The sequence below is a fragment of the Pongo pygmaeus genome, chromosome 17 (assembly GCF_028885625.2).
Source record: "Pongo pygmaeus isolate AG05252 chromosome 17, NHGRI_mPonPyg2-v2.0_pri, whole genome shotgun sequence".
Classification (NCBI taxonomy): domain Eukaryota; kingdom Metazoa; phylum Chordata; class Mammalia; order Primates; family Hominidae; genus Pongo; species Pongo pygmaeus.
Window position 1 is genome coordinate 21,909,234 of NC_072390.2, and position 23,792 is coordinate 21,933,025.

General features: G+C 40.6%; 1 protein-coding gene across 11 annotated transcripts in view; it reads right to left on the reverse strand.

Annotated features, from left to right (window-relative positions):
* CEP192 (centrosomal protein 192) overlaps positions 1–23,792 on the reverse strand; it is a 130,149-nt gene that overhangs the window by 24,255 nt on the left and 82,102 nt on the right. For all 11 annotated transcript variants that reach the window (XR_008495390.2, XM_063653346.1, XM_054460249.2 and 8 more), the window contains 6 exons: positions 10,127–10,387; positions 9,757–9,872; positions 7,818–7,927; positions 4,877–5,027; positions 1,735–1,913; positions 1,110–1,233 (listed from right to left, as the gene is read on the reverse strand). Coding sequence is in view for 10 of the 11 variants with exons in the window: in XM_063653346.1 (XP_063509416.1) it covers positions 1,110–1,233; positions 1,735–1,913; positions 4,877–5,027; positions 7,818–7,927; positions 9,757–9,872; positions 10,127–10,387 (941 nt within the window). In the remaining variant the exon portion in view is untranslated. The remainder of the gene's footprint in view (positions 1–1,109; positions 1,234–1,734; positions 1,914–4,876; positions 5,028–7,817; positions 7,928–9,756; positions 9,873–10,126; positions 10,388–23,792) is intronic.

A 23,792-nucleotide genomic window follows, 5' to 3' on the forward strand; every position in this document is an offset into this window, starting at 1 on the left:
TGACCCGGCTGCTCATATTTTCTGGGCTCAATATTCTCTTCAAGAACCAGGGGATGCCAGAGAAGAGTTTAAAAGTGGACAATGGGATCAGATTTGTGATTTTAAAGAAATCACCAGACTGAAAAGCTATTTCAGTACACATGTCAAAAATGAAAGGGCAAGATTGTGTTCCCCTGCTAAACAACATGGGGCTATAGAAAAAGCGGGCTGTGAGGAACCTGTTCTACCATTAGCTGAAAGGGTGTGTGGCACATGAGAAACACTTGCTGCATGCCGAACTGACTGCTCTGGTCCCAGCAACGCTCTCTGGAGTGTCCCTGACCATGCCCCTCAGCTAAAAGTCTCAGTCGAGTAAACTCTCCTAAAATTTTAGCATATCATTTTGCAAAAACTAAATAAACTTCATGTTGTCTTTCTGCAAAGTTGCTAATCCCAGATATAAAGGAACGTGCAGATGTGGGAGTCATGTGCTGACCAGATGAAATCCTGAAAAGCTGCAGAACTGTGGCTTTCCCACCTATCAACAACCAGGCTATGGAGAGAGGGCAGGCAGCTGTGTATAAATGGCTGGCCCCAAAAGACTTCCTTCTGTCCTAGAATATTCTATGTAGAAAACAGTAAGCAAGGTTATGGCTCATACATACTAAAATTGAGGAAGCTTTGTCTCAAAAATATCATTCAGAAAAAGCCAGCAGAACACACAACCCAAACCAAGGTAAGAAACGGCAGAAGTGTTTGGGCTCGGGACACATCGCGACCCCTCATCCCATGTCCAGTTGCATTCCTTGCTTTGTGATTTCATGGGCAGAGTCCTAAGAAGGAAACGCTCTGAAGTCTTCCATACCAGGGACTCTGTTCCACCTCAAATGTGTGTGTCCCTTTACCCTCCTGGGTGACAGCATAACCAGCTGTGTGCAGATCTCTGCTCCACTAGACCGCCTACCACTTGAGCTCACAGCTGACCTGCAGAACCATGCACGTGCTTTGTGCAGAGTCAGCACGGTGCAAAATTTAACTGGATAAACTACAATGACATATTATTTGATCTTTAGAAAGTCACCAAGACGGCATCTAAGTAACACGCAGAGGAACACAGAAGTCAGACTTACTCTGGCGCGACATTTCCATGTTGCGGCGTGACTGTGAGGCAATGCGCTGGCCAGCACAGCTCAAATCTCAGTAACTTCAGAGAGTTATTCACAATCTGGAAACGTCCAGTTTTCGCCATGTCATCTATTTTGTCAGATACATAAAATGTTACTTACATTTAACAACAGTGAAAAAGACAAATGTTAACAACTAATAAACCAGAACCCTAAATAGATACACAAGTATGCTACTGCTTTCTCAACTGCTCAATTACAGAAATTTCCAATCCTTGGTAGTAAACAAAGAGGAAAAAGGAATCCTGGAAATCGTCACTGCTTGGTCTTAACTTGAGCACACACCCACGTAGCAGATTCACTCTACTCTGAACCAATGCTGTATCTCTGCGGGCAGGGGTGTGGCTCTGCCATTGGGGAACTGGGAGCCTCGTTGAGGAGTGTGGCCCTGGGACAAGGACTCTGCTCTAGGCAAGTCTGAGTGGGGTCTCCAACAGTGGAAGCAGGGCCTGGCAAGTCACAGCTCCATGTGCAGGAGCCCATGTGTGTCTTGGATAGGCCATGGGCACAAAGGGAGTGCAGGCCCGGACACCAGAACAGACCTCTGAGGTGTCACAGTTGACATACTCACAAGGAGAAGGAGCTACCAGAATCAAGTGCTCAGGTAGGACAGTCCATGGCTCTTCGGAGGCCAGCTGATCCGGAGGCGGGCGAGCCGCCTGTGAGAGAAGAGGAGAACCCTGAGGACCTTTGACCGGTAAAACATCCAAAGAGACGTTGCCACCATGTTTCCCAGAAGCTCCCAAGTCGCTAAAAAATTATTTCAAAATGAAAAAGTTAGACAAGAAGAAAGAGACAGAGAAGTTAAAAATGATAAAAGGCCAGATTGTATCACATACTTTTATATTCTTCATAAATCTAAAAACATTAAGACAAAGTCAAAAGTGCATATCAGGTATTTTTTAGTGAATAAAAATTATTCATATTGTGTATAGTTTACAATGTGTATAGGCTGGGTGTGGTGGCTCATGCCTATAAACCCAGCACTTTGGGAGGCCAAGGTGGGAGGACTGCTTAAGGCTAGGAGTTTGAGAACAGCCTGGGCAACATAGCAAGACACCACCTCTACAAAAAGAAAAAAGAAAAATTAGCTGGGAGTGGTGGCAGGTGTCTGTAGTCCCAGCTACCAGGAAGGCCAGGGCAGGAGAATTACTTGAGGCCAGGAGTCCAACCCGGGCTACACAACAAAACCCTGTCTTTTAAAAAAATACATAAAGTATAGGGGTGACAGGGGTGGGTGGTGGCACTGGGATTTGCAGGGAACACTCAGCCAGTCTGCGTCAGCAGCACTGGGCTCAGGGAGACAGCCATGCAATGGGAAGATTAGTTAAAAAATAGGGGGATTAAGTAAAAATGTAAATATATTGAAGATAATGGGGCTAGGGTTCGAGTACTGGAGAAAAGGGTATAAATGTGGAAAGGCACTGTGGTGTTAGATTAGAATTGGAGGCTTCACAGTAAGCTCATTTAACATATTTATAAACAGAAGTAAATACAGAAGTGTGTGGATTTGTATATTAGTCCACGTTTCCTGGGTTTGCCCACAGGGAGGGCCTAGAAGCAAGGATACCTCAACAGCATGAGCACACCTACTGCCTGCACCCTGGTTTCTAACACCATTCTCTACTCTCAGCTTCTGAGAGAAATGGTTATCCTAGGGTGGGGCAGGGAAAGTATACGATGAGCCTAAACATCCTGCTGTGCCAATGAGTAAGAAAGTGCGCAAAGAGAGACGGAGGACCTATCAAAAGGATCAGAAGCCAGAATGCAATGCAGGACCAAATAACGACAGTGAAGGATCAACACTGCACCCAGAGTCCACTCCAGTATCAGTGAATAATTACATAAAAGGGCCAAAAGCAAATCTCTTCCTCATAGTAAAGAGCCAATTAATAAATGTAGAAAGATGGAATTAGAAATCACCCTTTGGTAACCATGACGAAAATAATTCAGGCAACAAGCATCAATGGATGCTCACAGTTTGATGAGGAACAAGATAATCATGATCTTTAAAGAACTCCCTCTAAGATATTCTTAGTTTTACAGTGGAGAAATCTGGCAGGCACCATTTTTAACTAAGTGATGAAAATAGTGTTAGTGATAGGACAAATCAGCATTGTACACTGCCTGAGAAAATGCACCAAGAAAACAAACAGGATCATTCCTGCCAAAAGTGTGAAAACTGAATTTGCACACTGAAATTGCGGGATATTTTACAAAGTAACTGGCCTGGACTCCATAAAAACATCAAGGTCATTGGTAAGAAAGGGTTAGCAATTGGCCTGCAATCTATTTTCTCCTTTTTACCAGGGAATGCTCAAGAAAAAAGAAAGGTGATTTGGTGAAATCTCCCGGTGATCTTGCTAATGACAGATCTCCTAGCACACACACTAATGTCCTTATCTATGGAATGCTTTTTGCAAGGTGTATCTGCTCAGTCTAGAATTATCTGTGGTAAAGAAACCTGAAGCTTCTGATTTTATGGGATGCAGTTATTTGAAAAATTACCACATAAGTTATGTAATTACCAAAGTGCAAAACGGAACTTTCATGCTCAATATAGCTCTTCATTTCGGGTAAGCCATGTAGCACATGCACAATTTAGAGACCTTGTGTCAAATCTGAACAAGAGCTCAAGTATTAATGCTGCCAAAAGGACCTAGGAAGCGCCACCACCAGTCCCAGACTTCTCCAGGCTTCACCTAAAAATTACTAGTAAGCTTAATTCTGGATGAAGTCTTTGATTCTGTGGATCTGATACAATAATCAAACCTTCTGTATTATCTCAGTCAGGAAAGATAAGATAAGGCTAAGGAACTCTATTCTGAAAGAGAGTAAGCAGACAGGATAACCAAATGCATCATGTGATGTTAGATTACACTCTGGACCAGAGAGGAAGCGGCAAAGAGGAAGGTTATTTTTGTTGTTGTTTTGTCATTTAACTATAATATAAAGGACATTATTGGAACAAACAATAACATGTGGATGGAACCTGTGGACTAAATGATTGTAGTGTATTGCTATTAAATGTCCTAATTTGGATGAGTTTTCCATGGCTATGTAGGAGAGTGTTTTTTTTGTTTTGTTTTTGAGACAGAGTCTTGCTATTGCCCAGGCTGGAATGCAATGTCCCCATCTTGGCTCACTGCAAGCTCTGCCTCCTGGGTTCACACCATTCTCCTACCTCAGCCTCCCCAGTAGCTGGGACTACAGGTGCCCACCACCACGCCTGGCTTTTTTTTTTGTATTTTTAGTAGAGACAGGGTTTCACTGTGTTAGCCAGGATGATCTCGATCTCCTGACCTCGTGATCTGCCTGCCTTGGCCTCCCAAAGTGCTGGGATTACAGGCGTGAGCCACCACGCCTGGCCGTAAGAGTGTTCTTAGGAAATTTAGGGCTATTTGGTTATCATGCCTGAAACTTACTCTTACATGGTCCAGAAAAACCTTCCATACAAATAGAGGATGATAAGGTAAAGGTGGTAAACTGTTAACAACAGTGAGTCTGAGTGCAGAGTATATGGGAGTTCTCTGCACTATTTCTAAACTTTCCTGAAAGTTTGAAATTATTTCAACTTAAATTTTAAAATAAAGGTGAAATAAAAATTTTGAGACAAAATAATAATAATAGTAAAGTACAGGAAAAAAGATCAGCTTTGCTATGAATCGAATCATCCTGAAATCTAGTGAAAGATTTCTGTTCATTTATTTTACCTTGTAGAGTCCAAGCTAGCTCTGGAAGAAGGCTGAAGGAATTCTCTGCTAGAAATGCAATCTCTGAATTCTCCAATTACTGAAAGTATAATTTTACACATGCTTCCATAAAAGAGCTGAACATCATTAGGTCGTTGGGGAAGATCATATACTGAAATAGAAAATAATGTGTGAAATACATGAACGTTCACACAAGCATACCACAAAGTAACAGATACATCTGTATATTTATAGCTATAGAATATTAGTTTCCTGGGTTGGGGGAGGTGACATTTGGATTAGTAGTATACCACCTGGCACAAAATTACAGTCAATTCAGCACCAGTGGCTGACAGCTTAGACTTGGAACCTCAATTTGAACTACCTTTGCCACTCATTTACTTTGTGACTTTTGGCAAGTTACTTAACCTCTCTGAACTTAGTTTCCCCAACTATAATATAGAGTAAAGATCTGTATCAGGGGTTGTGAGCATTAAAATAAGAATGTTTTTGTAGATATATTCGGCAACAAACATTTATATGAAGCTTAATGTGGACATTGTTCTAATCCCTTTATATATATTAATTTAGTTAATTTTCAAAACAATTCTTTGAGACAGGTACTATTACCTCTACTGCAAAGATGAAAAATCTGAAGCACAGAAGTTAAGGGTCCATGATTTTTAAGTGGCAGTCTCATAGACATTCAATTTAAAGTAAATCTAGAAATTAGCACTATTAATTTAATTAAATATTTATAGATTAATGAAATAGTGCTCAAGATTAACATCTCTAGATTAGGCCACCCAAATTTGTATATACAAGAAATGTTAGATAGTCTTTGAGTCATATATTTTGACATGGAAATTTTAAAAGAACACAGTAACTATAAATTTAAATTTATAACTTAAGCAAGACTCCTGACTGAAAAAGTTTAAATCAACTACAAAAATATATGCCACAAATTACACATTTTGTAAAAGCAAGATTGTTACAAATCCTTGGAATAGTAACATGCTCAAGCAAATGTTACTGAAATTCATCACATAAAAGCTTCAACTGCAGTATACTCACAGGTGATCTATGGTACCAACCAACACGAAAAAGTGAAACTGTTTCCTCCGTTCCTCTGGGCAATAAACTTATAATCACAAGGAATACAGTATTCCTTGAGGTGAAATTCTGGTGTCCCAAAGACCTGGCCTGAGTCCCAGCTCAACCCCATCTTAGATGGGCGATCTTGACAGGCTACTTGGGCTCTTGGTTGGCTATGTCAACACAACTCTTAATACAATATGTGTACTTAATTTTTGGGCATGCAGCTCTACCTGGAGCATTATTCCTCATTCTGGTCTCATCTTCACCTTGCCAACTCCTCCTCTTTCTTCAAGTATACCTCAAGAATCATCTCATTCTAAGTGAGGTGCCCTCCCAGATTTGTAAACACAGCTCTCTCTATAACAGCACTTTTCACATCACACCTGAGTCATCTGTCTTCCCCTGAGTCTGTAAGCCCCTCATGGACAAGGACTGCATCCAGTGTCCATAGACCTACTGGCATCTTGTCCTCTCAGGATGCATCCATCATTCAACGAGAGGACTGCTGCTATATGGTGGGGCTATGCCAGCTTCTGAACCACTGCAAACTCTGGTTCCCTACAGTCTTCACCACAGTTGTACCATGTCACTAAGTGTTAGTGTTCCATCTCCATAGCACAGTTCAGCTTATCTCGTATTTGGATCCTTCCTATGAGGAAGAGGGGGGACTGCAATGGGACAGATGGGTCTTCAGTTTCAACTCCAAGTCCAAGGTTTTTTTCCTTTGCTCTGGTCCCTTAGCACACTCCTGACAACTCCATTTCAAGTCTTTCTGTCATTTTTAACCAACTCATCCTTGCCTTCCCTTTGAGCAGATGATCTAGACCCCCACTTATTGAAAAGTTCACAGACTATTCAACATCACCCCTACCAAGGCATAAATATCCTTTCATCACTTCATATTTCAGAAGCAAAATATATTCCATCACTAAAAAACTAGAAAATAAAAACAGGGAAAAGCTACCACCTGAAATTTACCACCAAAACTAGCCACTTATTATTTTGGTGTGTATATGCCTGTAATTTTACTTATGTAAATATATATGTAATAATTTTTAGCAAAATGAGATCTTACTATGCAAACTTCAAAAAGGTTTTGTGATAAATGAAGAGCTTTCCATGTCATTCAGTACAGATTCATATTATTGTTCTAATGGCTTCAAATATTCTACCGCATAATTAAATAACTCCCTATTCTTGGGCATTAAGGTTACTTCTAGCTTCTTCCTATTATAAACAGCACTATGGTGAAAATCTGTATATACATTTTTACACAGTCTGTATGTCTCAATATATTTATATTTTGTATGAATAATAAATATTGTTAAATATTTGAAATGTTTAGTGTAAACAGGGCTAACCATCTAGGTTAGTGTCACCTTATTACTATCTATTTTGAAGTTTTTTTGCCACCACTACATCTTCCATAAATCTTACAATAGGCACGATAGCACAGTAACCTCAAAATGAGTGCAAGTTTGCAATCAAATCTAAGTAGCAATTAATTTGATTTAATAATGACCATTTTCCTCTTCCTGTTTACAAGGTTGCCTAGAGAATAAGTGCAGAAAGTAACATGTAACATTTATACAGCAGCAAAGCTCTTTTGTCAAATCTTTATAACAACTCTGTATGGATGAAAAGCTAGATGAGCTACATGTCGCTCTTCTTTCCATTTACAAGATAAGGAAACTGACATTCAATGATGTAATTTGTTCAAACTCATACAGCAGGGCTGTGGCTCAAACTCCGCCTGACACTGTATCTAAACTAACACTTCCTTCTTATATCACATCATTGGACCTAGATAATACTAAAAATGACCCAAAAGATTTAATACATCAAGACATGCCAAAATTCTTACCTTCAGTTACTAATAGCTCATCTTGAAATGCTTCAACAAAATTAATGTTTTGAAGCACACTATGTTCTGGAAGTATCTGTTTTAACATCTCTGGTTTATGTAACAGGGCCCTGCCAGGAAAGATTTTTTTTTTTTTATTTAAAAGTGACGTTATATATAAAATAACTTTAATTAGATTTTCACCAATGCATTTGGCAAATCCCACTAATACTGATATATTAGTACACAGACCTTACACCTAAAAGAAAAACCTGTTTTGGAAGTTCCCTCAAAAATTACACATGGTAGTAAAATTATCAATTTCAGTTAAATATTTAACATCAAACAAGAATTCCCTAAAAGAAGAGTAAAATTAGATTCTTTTCAGGTCCTACATTTTCATCATTTGTGATAATTTGGTCATAGCTAGAAATGTGTCTCAGAACACAAAAGAGCATGCTAAAAATGGAAACATTTGAAGGGGAATACCTAAATTACCATATAACTATGTTTATCTGGCTCCTTCCAGAGAATCTGAGGTGAGAAAACTGAAATGTAAATTTCTCTGTAATACTCAGAGGTCCACAAAAAAAATCTCACTACTATTAATTTTATGGCAAAGAGTTTGAAAACAATATGCTGATTTCTATATCCCAATTGAGAGAAAAAAAAAACATCAGAATACCTCATAATGTGATTTCTCCAAATGTCAGTTTCTATTTCCAAAATACTTAATTAAGAAACAAAAACAGGTTCAAAGGCAAGCTTTTTATTTGGTCTGTTCTAACATCATGTAGCAAGTCGCCATTAAATTCCCTCTTGTAAAACATTCCAATGACCCTCAACAAACTAAAAACAAAACAATTTCCCAAATTCTGTATTAGAATAAAACACAGTCAAGCACAAAGGGTCAGAAGGAAACAGGCGTATTCCTCCACACCCCCTTTCTAATGATTTTTTATTAGCAGATGACACACCATGAGCTGCACTCATCCTATGTTTAGGTCCTTTAATCTAGGAAGCTACACTTTACAATAAGAGAATTCATATCTTTAAATCACGCCTAAACCTAAATCAACATCCTAAATTTTCCAACAGTTCAGCATATCAAACTATGTTTAAATTATTTATGTATGTATGTATTTATTTATTTATGAGAGAGGTCTGGCTCTGTCACCAAGGCTGGAGTGCAATCATAGCTCACTGCAGCCTTGAACTCCTGGGATTGTGATCTTCCCACCTCAGCCTCCAAAGGAGCAAGGACTACAGGTGCACACCACCACACCCAACTAAATTTTCTATTTCTTTTCTAGAGACAGGGAGACAGGGTCTCATTATGTTGCCCAGGCTGGTCTTGAACTCCTGGCCTCAAGCAATCCTCCCACCTCAGCCTCCCAAAGTGCTGGGCATAATAAGCCACGCAGCCCCCCCTATATTTAAATTACATATATCAGATTTTATAGTAGTTCACACTTTTTAAGTATCTACAAGTTAAACATCTTAACACATTTCGAAAATTCAACTTGATCCTTTCAAATAATTCACAGTATTCCCAGAAATATTACTAACTAGTCATCTGTGTTTATACAATACAATCATTCAGAAGTTCTTAAATTTTTTATAAAACTGACACTGTCACTTGACATGTCATCAAGAGTACATTATGGAAATGGTCCTATTATGAAGTATGATGCACCTACTGAGTAAGGGAAGAGTGGAACAATACGTTCATCTAGAAAAGAAGGCACATTCTAAGGAAATATAGGAGATGAATTTCCTATGGGTATTTTTTCCTCACATTGTGGTAGCTCATCACCCACATAAATTCTACCAAGATTTTTCATCTACCAGCTCACTAATAAATAGTGAAATATTCTAAAAATTCCAAATCCCAAGCCACAGAAGCCTTCATCATTTCTACTGAATGGTTCCCAACATTGTGTAAGATTAAGTAATCTACCTGCGATACTGCTGTCTTGAAATTTCATCTCCACCAAATAAGTATACAGTTGATAGTTCTGTTGCAGTTTTATTATTGATTCCTCTGTCTGATGGATTATATATTAAAGTAACATCCTGATGCCAAGAAAAAAAAATCAGGAGTAAATATTAAATATTTTTAAGTAACTTCATTCTGATTCAACAATCTTATGAGCCTAAAAATTCGACACAGACACAAGTGCATATGCATGGCATTTCCAAGATCACATAAGTACTTCTACTCCTACATTATTTTCAAGTATTATTTTAGCTTTTGGCTTTAAAATACATAATCATTAACTTAATTTTAAAATGAGTTGATTTTTTAGCACAGAAACTTTTATACTTACTTCTTGTGTTCTTTCCTTGAGTACAAATTTATCTGGAAAAATCCTCAATACTTTAGGATCCAGCAAAACTTTTTTCTGAGAATCCTTAAAACCTACTGCTTTAACAAAAGCTGCTCGGGAGCCAGTGTTGCGGACAGAAAAAACAACTTTACTTTCTTTGCCAGGTTTTAAGCCATTCACTGTTACCATGTAACTGTCAGATAATTTTTTAACGCCTTCCAAAATAAGATTGCTTGTTCCTCCATATCCAGACAAAGGTATCTAAAAGATATACATATCCAAAATTATTTTAATGTTAAGCAGAAAGCGAAACACTGAATTACAGTGAGAAGAAAATTCAGAAAGATTTAATACAATTAAAAATGTAAATGTTTGTGTACTTTGGGTAGTAGTTCCCCATTTCCAGTCCAGCAGTATATTCAAGACTTTGTCTTAAGGAAAAAACAAACCAAAGAGCTGCAAAAGTATCTGTCTTCTGATATGCTAAGAATTAACTATTTCAAAAGCCAAGCTTAGATGACACAGGAATAATACAAAGATTAGGACAGACATGCTTGATTAAGAAGTTTATAGAGTAAAATATTCAAATATTTTTAATTTACTTTGAAATGCACTAAAAAGATGAACTGGTGGCTGGCAAGGTGGCCAAATAGGAACAGCTCTCGTCTGCAGCTCCTAGCGAGATCAATACTGAAGGCGGGTGATTTCCACATTTCCAACTGAGGTACCCAGCTCATCTCACTGGGACTGGTTAGAGAGTGGGTGCAGCCCATGGAGGGTGAGCCGAAGCAGGGTGGGGCGTCGCCTTACCTGGGAAGCGCAAGGGGTTGGATGCCCTCTCTCACCACTCCTATTCAACATAGTATTGGAAGTTTTGGCCAGGACAATCAGGCAAGACAAAGAAATAAAGTGTATTCAAATAGGAAGAGAGAAGTCAAATTGTCTCTCTTTGCAGATGACATGATTGTATATTTAGAAAACCCCATCGTCTCAGTCTAAAATCTCCTTAATCTGATAAGCAACTGCAGCAGTCTCAGGATACAAAGTCAATGTGTGAAAATCACAAGCATTCACCGATAATACACCAATAATAGACAAACGGCCAAATCATGAGTAAACTCTCATTCACAATTGCTACAAAGAGAATAAAAAACCTAGGAATAAAACTTACAACAGATGTGAATGACCTCTTCAAGGAGAACTACAAACTACTGCTCAAAGAAGTAAGAGAAAACACAAAGAAATGGAAAAACATTCCATGGTCATGGATAGAAGACTCAATATCGAGAAAATGGCCATACTGCCCAAAGTAATTTATAGATTCAATGCTGTTCCCATCAAGCTACCATTGACTTTCTTCACAGAATTAGAAAAAAAAAACTACTTTAAAGTTCACATGGAACCAAAAAAGAGCCCATATAGCCAAGACAATTCTAGGCAAAATGAACAAAGCTGGAGACATCACGCCACCTGACTTCAAACTATACTACAAGGCTACAGTAACCAAAACGGCATGGTACTGGTACCAAAACAGATATACAGACCAATGGAACATAACAGAGGCCTCAAAAATAACACCACACATCTACAACCATCTGATCTTTGACAAACCTGACAAAACAAGAAATGGGGAAAGGACTCCCTATTTAATAAATGGTGTTGGGAAAACTGGCTAGCCATATGCAGAAAACTGAAACTGGAGCCCTTCCTTACAACTTACACAAAAATTAACTGAAGATGGATTAAAGACTTAAACGTAAGACATAAAAGCACAAAAACTCTAGAAGAAAACCTAGGCAATACCTTCAGGACACAGGCATGGGCAAAGACTTCATGACTAAACACCAAAAACAATGGCAACAAAAGCCAAAATTCACAAATGGGATCTAATTAAACTAAAGAGCTTCTGCACAGCAAAAGAAACTATCAGAGTGAACAGGCAACCTACAGAATGGGAGAATATTTTTGCAATCTATCCATCTGACAGAGGGCTGATATCCAGAATCTACAAAGAACTTGAACAAATTTACAAGAAAAAAAACAAGCAACCCCATCAAAAAGTGGGCAAAGGATGTGAACAGACACTTCTCAAAAGAAGACATTTATGCCGCCAACAAACGTGAAAAAAAGCTCATCATTACTGGTTATTAGAGAAATGCAAATCGACCAGGCACGGTGGCTCACACCTGTAATCCCAGCACTTTGGGAGGCCAAGGTGGGCAGATCACGAGATCAGGAGATCGAGACCATCCTGGCTAACATGGTGAAACCCCTTTTCTACTAAAAAAAAAAAAATACAAAAAATTAGCTGGGCGTGGTGGCATGCGCTTGTAGTCTCAGCTACTTGGGAGGCTCACAGGCAGGAGAATTGCTTGAACCTGGGAGGCGGAGGTTGCAGTAAGCCGAGATTGTGCCACTGCACTCCAGCCTGGGCAACAGAGCAAGACTCCGTCTCAAAAAAAAAGCAAATAAAACCACAATGAGATACCATCTCATGCGTTAGAATGGCGATCATTAGAGACTCCATTCCAAGATGGCTGAATAGGAACAGCTCCAGCCTGCAGCTCCCAGCGTGACTGACGGAGAAGATGGTGATTTCTGCATTTCCAACTGAGGTAGCTGATTCATCTCACCGGAACTGGTTGGACAGTGGGTGCAGCCCACAGAGGGTGAGCTGAAGCAGGGCAGGGCGTTGCCTCACCTGGGAAGTGCAAGGGGTCGGGGAATTTCCCTTTCCTAGCCAAGGGAAGCCGTGACAGACTGTACCTGGAAAATCGGGACAATCTCGCCCAAATACTGTGCTTTTCCAACACTCCTAGCAAACGGCACACCAGGAGACTGCTGGATCACAGCAGTCTGAGATCCACCTGTAAGGCAGTAGCCTGACAGGGGGAGGGGCGTCCGCCATTGCTGAGGCTTGAGTAGGTAAACAAAGCAGCCAGGGAAGCTCGAACTGGGTGGAGCCCACCCCAGCTCTGCAATGCCTACACCCTCTATAGAGCCCACCTCTAGCAGCAGGGCATAGCTGAACAAAAGGCAGCAGAAACTTCTCCAGACTTAAACGTCCCCGTCTGACAGCTCTGAAGAGAGCAGTGGTTCTCCCAGCATGGTGTTTGAGCTCTGAGAACGGACAGACTGCCTCCTCAAGTGGGTCCCTGACCCCCGTGTAGCCTAGCTGGGAGACACCTCCCAGCAGGGGCCGAATGACACCTCATACAGGCTGGTGCCCCTCTGGGACAAAGCTGCCAGAGGAAGGATCAGGCAGCAATATTTGTTGTTCTGCAGCCTCCGCTGGTGATACCCAGGCAAACAGGATCTGGAGTGTACCTCCAGCAAACTCCAACAGACCTGCAGCTGAGGGACCTGACTCTCAGAAGAAAAACTAACAAACAGAAAGGAATAGCATCAACATCAACAAAAAGGACATCCACACCAAAACCCCATCTGTAGATCACCAGCATCAAAGAAGACCAAAGGTAGATAAAACCACAAAGATGGGGAGAAACCAGAGCAGAAAAGCTGAAAATTCTAAAAACCAGAGCACCTCTTCTCCTCCAAAAGATCACAGCTCCTCACCAGCAACGGAACAAAGCTGGATGGAGAACGACTTTGACGAGCTGACAGAAGTAGGCTTCAGAAGGTCGGTAATAACAAACTTCTCCGAGCTAAAGGAGAATGTTCGAACCCATCGCAAGGAAGCTAAAAACTTTGGAAAAAGATTAGACGAATGGCTAACTAGAATAAACAATGTAGAGAAGACCTTAAATGACCTGATGGAGCTGAAAAACATGGCACAAGAACTATGTGACGCATGCACAAGCTTCAATAGCCGATTCGATCAAGTGGTACGAAAGGGTATCAGTGACTGAAGATCAAATGAATGAAATAAAGCGGGAAGAGAAGTTTAGAGTAAAAAGTAAAAAGAAACAAACAAAGCCTCCAAGAAATATGGGATTATGTGAAAACATCAAATCTACATCTGACTGGTGTACCTGAAAGTGACAGGGAGAATGGAACCAAGCTGGAAAACACTCTGCAGGATATTATCCAGGAGAACTTCCCCACCTAGCAAAGCAGCCCAACATTCAAATTCAGGAAATACAGAGAACACCACAAAGATACTCCTCGAGGAGAGCAACCCCAAGGCACATAATTGTCAGATTCACCAAGGTTGGAATAAAGGAAAAAATGTTAAGGGCAGCCAGAGACAAAGGTCGGGTTACCTACAAAGGGAAGCCCATCAGACTATTGGCTGATCTCTCAGCAGAAACTCTACAAGCCAGAAGAGAGTGGGGGCCAATATTCAACATACTAAAGGAAAGAATTTTCAACCCAGAATTTCATATCCAGCCAAACTAAGCTTCATAAGTGAAGGAGAAATAAAATCTTTTACAGACAAGCAAACGCTGAGAGATTTTGTCACCACCAGGCCTGCCTTACAAGAGCTCCTGAAGGAAGCACTAAACATGGAAAGGAACAACTGGTACTAGCCGCTGCAAAAACATGCCAAATTGTAAAGACCATCGATGCTAGGAAGAACTACATCAACTAACGGGCAAAATAACCAGCTAACATCATAATGACAGGATTAAATTCACACATAACAATATTAACCTCAAATGTAAATGGGCCATTTAAATGCCCCAGTTAAAAGACACAGACTGGCAAATTGGATAAAGAGTCAAGAACCATCAGTGTGCTATATTCAGGAGACCCATCTCACGTGCAGAGACACACATAGGCTCAAAATAAAGGGATGAAGGAAGATCTACCAAGCAAAAGGAAAGCAAAAAAAAAGCAGGGGTTGCAATCCTAGTCTCTGATAAAACAGACTTTAAACGAACAAAGATCAAAAGAGACAAAGAAAGCCATTATATAATCATAAGGGATCAATTCAACAAGAAGAGCTAACTATCCTAAATATATATGCAACTAATACAGGAGCACCCAGATTCATAAAGCAAGTCCTCAGAGACCTACAAAGAGACTTAGACTCCCAAACAATAATAATTGGGAGACTTTAACACCCCACTGTCAATATTAGACGCATCAACAAGGCAGCAGGTTAACAAGGATATCCAGGACTTGAACTCAGCTCTGCACCAAGAGGACCTAATAGACATCTACAGAACTCTCCAACCCAAATCAACAGAATATACATTCTTCTCAGCACCACATCACACTTATTCCAAAATTGACCACATAGTTGGAAGTAAAACACTCCTCAGCAAATGTAAAAGAACAGAAATCACAACAAACTGTCTCTCAGACCACAGTGCAATCAAATTAGAACTCGGGATTAAGAAACTCACTCAAAACCGCACAACTACATGGAAACTGAACAACCTGCTCCTGAATGACTACCAGGTAAATAACGAAATGAAGGCAGAAATAAAGATGTTCTTTGAAACCAAAGAGAACAAAGACACAACGTACCAGAATCTCTGGGACACATTTAAATCAGTGTATAGAGGGAAATTTATAGCACTAAATGCCCACCCTAACATCACAATTAAAAGAACTACAGAAGCAAGAGCAAACACATTCAAAAGCTAGCAGAAGGCAAGAAATAATGAAGATCGGAGCAGAACTGAAGGAGATAGAGACACAAAAAAACCTTCAAAAAAATCAATGAATCCAGGAGCTGGTTTTTTAAAAAGATCAACAAAATTGATAGACTGCTAGCAAGACTAACAAAGAAGAAAAGAGAGAAGAATCAAATAGATGCAATAAACAACGGTAAAGGGGATATCACCACTGATCCCACAGAAATACAAACTACCATCAGAGAATAATATAAACACCTCTACACAAATAAACTAGAAAATCTAGAAGAAATGGTAAATTTCTGGACACATACATCCTCCCAAGACTAAACCAGGAAGAAGTTGAATCTCTGAATAGACCAATAACAGGCTCTAAAATTGAGGCAATAATAGCCTACCAACCAAAAAAAGTCCAGGACCAGACGGATTCACAGCTGAATTCTACCAGAAGTACAAAGAGGAGCTGGTACCATTTCTTCTGAAACTATTCCAATCAATAGAAAAAAAGAGAATCCTCCCTAACTCATTTTATGAAGCCAGCATCATCCTGATACCAAAGCCTGCCAGAGACACAACAAAAAAAGAGAATTTTAATCCAGTATCTCTGATGAACATCGATGGGAAAATCCTCAATAAAATACTGGCAAACCGAATCCAGCAGCACATCAAAAAGCTTATCCACCACAATCAAGTTAGCTTCATCCCTGGAATGCAAGGCTGGTTCAACATATGCAAATCAATAAATGTAATCCATCACATAAACAGAACCAACGACAAAAGGCACATAATTATCTCAATAGATGCAGAAAAGGCCTTTGACAAAATTCAACAGCCCTTCATGCTAAAAACTCTCAATAAACTAGGTATTGATGGAATATATCTCAAAATAATAAGAGCTATTTATGACAAACCCACAGCCAATATCATAGTGAATGGGCAAAAACTGGAAGCATTCCCTTTGAAAACTGGCACAAGACAGGGATGCCCTCTCTCACCACTCCTATTCAACATAGTGGTGGAAGTCCTGGCCAGGGCAATCAGGCAAGAGAAAGAAATAAAGGGTATTCAATTAGGAAAAGAGGAAGTCAAATTGTCCCTGTTTGCAGATGACATGATTGTATGTTTAGAAAACCCCATCGTCTCAGCCCAAAATCTCCTTAAGCTGATAAGCAACTTCAGCAAAGTCTCAGGATACAAAATCAATGTGCAAAAATCACAAGCATTCCTATACACCAATAACAGACAAACAGAGAGCCAAATCATGAGTGAACTCTCATTTACAATTGCTACAAAGAGAATGAAATATCTAGGAACCCAACTTACAAGGGATGTGAAGGACCTCTTCAAGGAGAACTACAAACCACTGCTCAACGAAATAAAAGAGGACACAAACAAATGGAAGAACGTTCCATGCTCATGGATAGGAAGAATCAATATCGTGAAAATGGCCATACTGCCCAAGGTAATTTACAGATTCAATGCCATCCCCATCAAGCTACCAATGACTTTCTTCACAGAAATGGAAAAAACTACCTTAAAGTTCATATGGAACCAAAAAAAGAGACTGCATTGCCAAGACAATCCTAAGCAAAAAGAACAAAGCTGGAGGCATCATGCTACCTGACTTCAAACTATACTACAAGGCTACAAACGGAATGGTACTGGTACCAAAACAGACATACAGACCAATGGAACATAACAGAGGCCTCAGAAATAACACCACACATCTACAACCATCTGATCTCCGATAAATCTGACAAAAAAAGAAATGGGGAAAGGATTCCCTATTTAATAAATGGTGCTGGGAAAACTGGCTAGCCATATGTAGAAAGCTGAAACTGGATCCCTTCCTTACACCTTATTCGAAAATTAATTCAAGATGGATTAAAGACTTAAATGTTAGACCTAAAGCCATAAAAACCCTAGAAGAAAACCTAGGCAATACCATTCAGGACATAGGCATGGGCAAGGACTTCATGACTAAAACACCAAAAGCAATGGCAAGAAAAGCCAAAATAGATAAATGGGATCTAATTAAACTAAAGAGCCTCTGCACAGCAAAATAAATTACCATCAGAGTGAACAGGCAACCTACAGAATGGGAGAAAATTTTTTAATCTACCCATCTGTCAAAGGGCTAATATCCAGAATCTACAAAGAACTTGAACAAATTTACAAGAAAAAAACAAACAACCCCATCAAAAAGAGGGCAAAGGATATGAACAGACACTTCCCAAAAGAAGACATTTATACAGCCAACAGACACATGAAAAAATGCTCATCATCACTGGTCATCAGAGAAATGCAAATCAAAACCACAATGAGATACCATCCCACATCAGGCAGAATGGTGATCATTAAAAAGTCAGGAAACAACAGGTGCTGGAGAGGATGTGGAGAAATAGGAACACTTTTATACTGTTGGTGGGAGTGTAAACTAGTTCAACCATTGTGGAAGACAGTGTGGCAATTCCTCAAGGATCTAGAATTAGAAATACATTTGACCCAGCAATCGCATTACTGGGTATATACTCAAAGGATTATAATTCATGCTACTATAAAGACACATGCACACATATGTTTACTGCAGCACTATTCACAATAGCAAAGACTTGGAACCAACCCAAATGTCCATCAGTGATAGACTGGATTAAGAAAACGTGGCACATATACACCATGGAATACTACGCAGCCATAATAAAGGATGAGTTCATGTCCTTTGTAGGAACATGGATGAAGCTGAAAACCATCATTCTCAGCAAACTATCACAAGGTCAGAAAACCAAACACTGCATGTTCTCACTCATAGGTGGGAATTGAACAATGAGAACACATGGACACAGGAAGGGGAACATCACACACCGGGGCCTGTTGTGGGGTGGGGGGAGGGGGGAGGGATAGCATTAGGAGATATACCTAATGTAAATGACGAGTTAATGGGTGCAGCACACCGACATGGCACATGTATACATACGTAACAAACCTGCACATTGTGCACATGTACCCTAGAACTTAAAGTATAACTAATAACAACAACAACAAAAGAATGGCGATCATTAAAAAGTCAGGAAACAACAGATGCTGGAGAGGATGTGGAGAAATAGGAACGCTTTTACACTGTTGGTGGGAGTGTAAATTAGTTCAACCATTGTAGAAGACAGTGTGGCAATTCCTCAAGGATCTAGAACTAGAAATACCATTTGACCCAGCCATCCCATTACTTGGTATACACCCAAAGGAATATAAATCATGCTGCTATAAAGACACATGCACACGTATGTTTACTGCGGCACTGTTCACAATAGCAAAGACTTGGAACCAATCCAAATGCCCATCAATGATAGACTGGATAAAGAAAATGTGGCACAGATACACCATGGAATACTATGCAGCCATAAAAAAGGATGAGTTCATGTCGTTTGCAGGGACATGGATGAAGCTAGAAACCATTCTCAGCAAACTAACACAGGAACAGAAAACCAGACACCACATGTTCTCACTCATAAGTGGGAGTTGAACAATAAGAACACATGGACACAGGGAAGGGAACATAACACACTGGGGCCTGTCGGGCGTGGGGGAGTAGGGGAAGAATAGCATTAGGAGAAATACCTAATGTAGATGACGGGTTGATGTGTGCAGCAAACCACCATGGCACTTGTATGCCTGTGTAACAAACCTGCACGTTCTGCACACGTATCCCAGAACTTAAAGTACAATAAAAATAAATAATTAATTAATTTTAAAAAGATGAGCTGGTGGATGGATATGTGGGAGAAGAAATATAGCAAAATGTTAACTACAGAATCTAAGTGACAGTGTATGTGACTGTTTATTGCATAATCCTTTCAACTTCTCAGTAATTCTGAACCTTTTCATAATAAAATGTTTTTGGGGAAAACTGTATTTATAATCCTCTTAGTGTGCAGTCTAGCCAGTGTCAGAGAAAAGCATGCAAAAGGGACTAAGCTAAAGATAAGAACTCAAACAACTTTTCAAGGACAGACACATTGTCAACGGAGGAAGCAGCACACTAGAGTCAGGCTTGGGGATCCATCTGCTGCTGCTTCCACAGGGCTCAACCCTTGCAGGAAGCAAGGCTTCACAGAATATATCCCATAAATTCGAGTGTAAGGAAAATATTCACACCCTGCTGGAAACTTTCCATACTCTTTGAAATGCACACCTTTAAAAATTATCTTTTATTCCTAATTACAGGTTGAGTATCCCTTATTCAAAGTGCTTGGGACCAGAGGTATTCCAGATTTGGGAATATCTGCATTATACTGGCTGAACATCCCTAATTCAAAAATCCAAAATCCAAAATGCTCCAAAGAGCATTTCCTTTGAGCATCATGTCAGCATTGTTGAGTTTGAATTTTCAGATTAGGGATACTCAATCTGTACTAAAATAGGTTGCAAATACTTCCTTGCAAACTTGAAACCATCTTAACTTATTCCGAGTTGTTACGTACTTAACTAAAATAACATTTTGAAAAAGTAGTTTCAGGCACCTCATCAGTTTGTACTGTCTTGACTTTTAGTACAAGTAAACAGCATTTCAGACCTGGCACAGTGGCTCACGCCTGTAATCTCAGCACTTTTGGAGGCCAAGGCAGGCGGATTACTTGAGGTCAGGAGTTCGAGACAAGCTTGGCCAACTGGCACAACCCCATCTCTACTAAAAATACAAAAATTAGCCGGGCGTGGTGACGGGCGCCTGTAATCCCAGCTACTCGAGACACTGAGGCAGGAGAATGGCTTGAACCTGGGAGGCGGAAGTTGCAGTGAGCAGAGATCACACCACTGCACTCCAGGCTGGGCGACAGAGCGAGAGGATGTCTCAAAATAAACAAATAAATAAACGGCATTTAAAAGGGTTTCAGATTGGAAGCTCCTACAAATCCTCCCTCACTCGAAGTGACCTCTGGTAGTTTCAACAGCAAAAATGTTTCTAATTTTTCTTTTTCCATAGAAATGTACAAGCAAATTTTATCAATGAAACTAAATAGCAAAAAACAAGGGAAAAGGTACCTTTGAAAACACTCATTACAAGTATTCTGCCTATATTTTCAAATTCTAAGAAATCACAAATTACTACTGAGTAACAAGGTTAAGAAAAAAGAATGATTGGCCGGGTGCGTGGCTCACGCCTGTAATCCCAGCACTTTGGGAGGCTGAGGCTGGTGGATCACGAGGTCAAGAGATCAAGACCATCCTGACCAACAATCCCATCTCTACTAAAAACACAAAAATCAGCTGGGCGTGGTGGCACGCGCCTGTAGTCCCAGCTACTGGGGAGGCTGAGGCAAGAGAACAGCTTGAACCTGGGGGGCAGAGGTTGCAGTGAGCCGAGATGCCACTGCACTCCAGCCTGGCAATGGAGCAAGACTCTGTCTCAAAAAAAAGAAAAGAAAAAAGAATGATTAAATGAAACAAATCTAACACCGTAAATCCACAGATTAAACAGGAAAAACTGTTACTCCTAACCTCAGTGCTACTGAAATGTTGAGCTGTATGATTCTTTGCGGTGGGAACTGTCCTGGGCTTTCTCGGATGTTCAGCAGCCTCCCTGGCTTCTACCCAGTTGGTGCCAGTAGCACTCTTGTCCTGCCCCCAGTTATGACAAACAAAAAATAACTCCAGACTCTGCCAATGTCCCCTGGGGGTAACACAAGCTCTGGTTGAGAATCACTGCTCCAGATGACGATACACAGAGTGTTATTAGCACCCTAGAGACTGCACAATACATAAACGTGGGCTCTGCATTCACCCAGACTGAATTTGAACCTTATGTCTACCACTGACCAGCAAGTAAGATGCATGATCACGGCCACACATCTCTCTCAGCCTCAGTTTACACATGTGCAAAATGGCAAGAGTAGTAGTATCTCGAATGGTTGTTTTGAAGATAAAAATGTGACAATCCACCATCTTAGTCTGTTTGTGTTGCTATAACAGAATACTATAGACTGGGTAATTTATAAACAACAGAAATTTACTCTTCACAGTTCTGGAGGCTGGAAGTCCAAGATCAAGGTGCTGGTTTCTGGTGAGGGCTGCTCTCTGCTTCTTTTTGTTTGAGATGGAGTCTCGCTCTGTTGCCAGGCTGGAGTGCAGTGGCGCAATCTCGGCTCACTGCAACCTCTGCCTCCCGGGTTCAAGCGATTCTCCTGCCTCAGCCTCCCGAGTAGCTGGGACTACAGGTGTGCGCCACCATGCCCAGCTAATTGTTGTATGTTTAGTAGAGATGGGGTTTCACCATGTTGGTCAGGATAGTCTTGATCTCTTGACCTCGTGATCCACCTGCCTCAGCCTCCCAAAGTGCTGGGATTACAGGCACGAGCCACTGCATCCGGCCGGGCTGCTCTCTGCTTCTAAGATCTCACCTTGAATCCTGCATGTTCCAGAGGGAAGAAATGCTGTGTCCCCGCATGGCAGAAGGGCAAAAAGACCAAACTCTCTCCCTCAGGCCTTTTTATAACAGCATTAATCCATTCCCGAGGGCAGAGCCTCATGACCTAAACACTCCCAAAGGGATCCATCTCCCAACACTGTTGTACTGCAGAGTAAGTTTCCAATACAGAAATTTGGGAGACACATTCAGATTACAGCATCCACTTAGTGATTGAGGGTAGTGTCCGGAATACAATCAAAATGGAATAATCAATACACTTTTATTGCAGTCCTATCATGCTTTATGGTATTCAAAACACAGATCATTTCACTTGTTCCTCACAACCAAATTGGCAAGTTGGGACAGCAAGCAGCTTCTGATGAGATGAGAGAGGAAATGCCAAGGTGAGTGTACGTAACAGAGACAGGGCTGGCTCCCTGGGTTCTCCTGTCATGTTAACAGCTCTTCCGCCACTCTGCCAGGCTACTTTATCTTTACAAAGGCACAGCAATGTTAATACTCTGAGTCTTCTTGTGAAATAATAGCCATATTTATCCATAGCCCACAGGCAAACCCCATCCAGCCCACCTCTGTGAGAGGACAGGGCAGCCATCTACGTGGGTAGGAATCCCACCAGGATCCGATTTGTCTTCAAAGGATGTCAAACCCCTGCTTGGTTGCTTGGTTGATTATTAAATCAAATGGTTCTGCCCTAAATCACTGGAGACATATTAGAGATTCTTCCTTGAGAACAACCTCAAAATCATGGCTAGTAAACCTAAATAAATCAGAATATATTCAAGAAGTCTGAAAAATACAGCCCATTTAGTCCTCTCCATAAACCAAGCATTATCCTCACACAAAATCAGATCGTCAGAGAGCTTAAAGGCTCTGGCAGCGTCTCCTGGGTGCACATGGAAGGATGCCAGTTTTAAAAATGACCACTAACATCTTTAAACAGCTTTGCCCACCCCATCTCATGGGGCCAATCAAGTGACTCCACAGGAACAGAGCTCAAGCTCCAGTGTCAAAGCTGTATTTGTCATACACACCTAATTCTAAAAACTTTTAGATATTGTTAATCTTGTAATTTATCACATCCCCTCTTTAATACTAGGATATAGAACCAAAATTTGAGCCCCAGCCCCACTGCCAAACACCTGTGCAGTTATAAGGCATGCACAACCATGTAGCTGGCGCTTCTTCCGACTGCCTTGCCGTTGCTTCCTTTCCTCTATGATTTATCACTTTTATCTCTAATTGCTTTGAATGTGTCTATACAAATAGCTTCAAATCCTTTTTACATATTATGCTGGCAATTAAAAAGCATAAAAACTCTTGTCTTGGAGCTGGCAAATTCAGTCAATGGGTATTTGGTATGGTCTAAATGGTGATGTCCCCCCGCAAATTCACATGTTGAAACCTAGTCCCCAACGTGACAGTACTAAGAGGCGGGGCCTTTGGGGAAGTGATTAAGCCGTGAGGGCTCCAGCCCCATGCATGGGCTTGGTGCCCTTTTAAAAGAGACTGGAGGCAGCACTCTCGTCCCTCTCACCATGTGTGGGGACAAAAAGGCAGAGGGCAACCCTCACCAGACGCCGCATCTGCTGGTGCTCTGATCTTGGGCTTCCCAACCTCCAGAATTGTGAGCAATAAATTTCTGTTGTTTATTATAAATTACTCAGTGGTATTTCGTTAGCCGATTGAATAGACTAAGACAGTA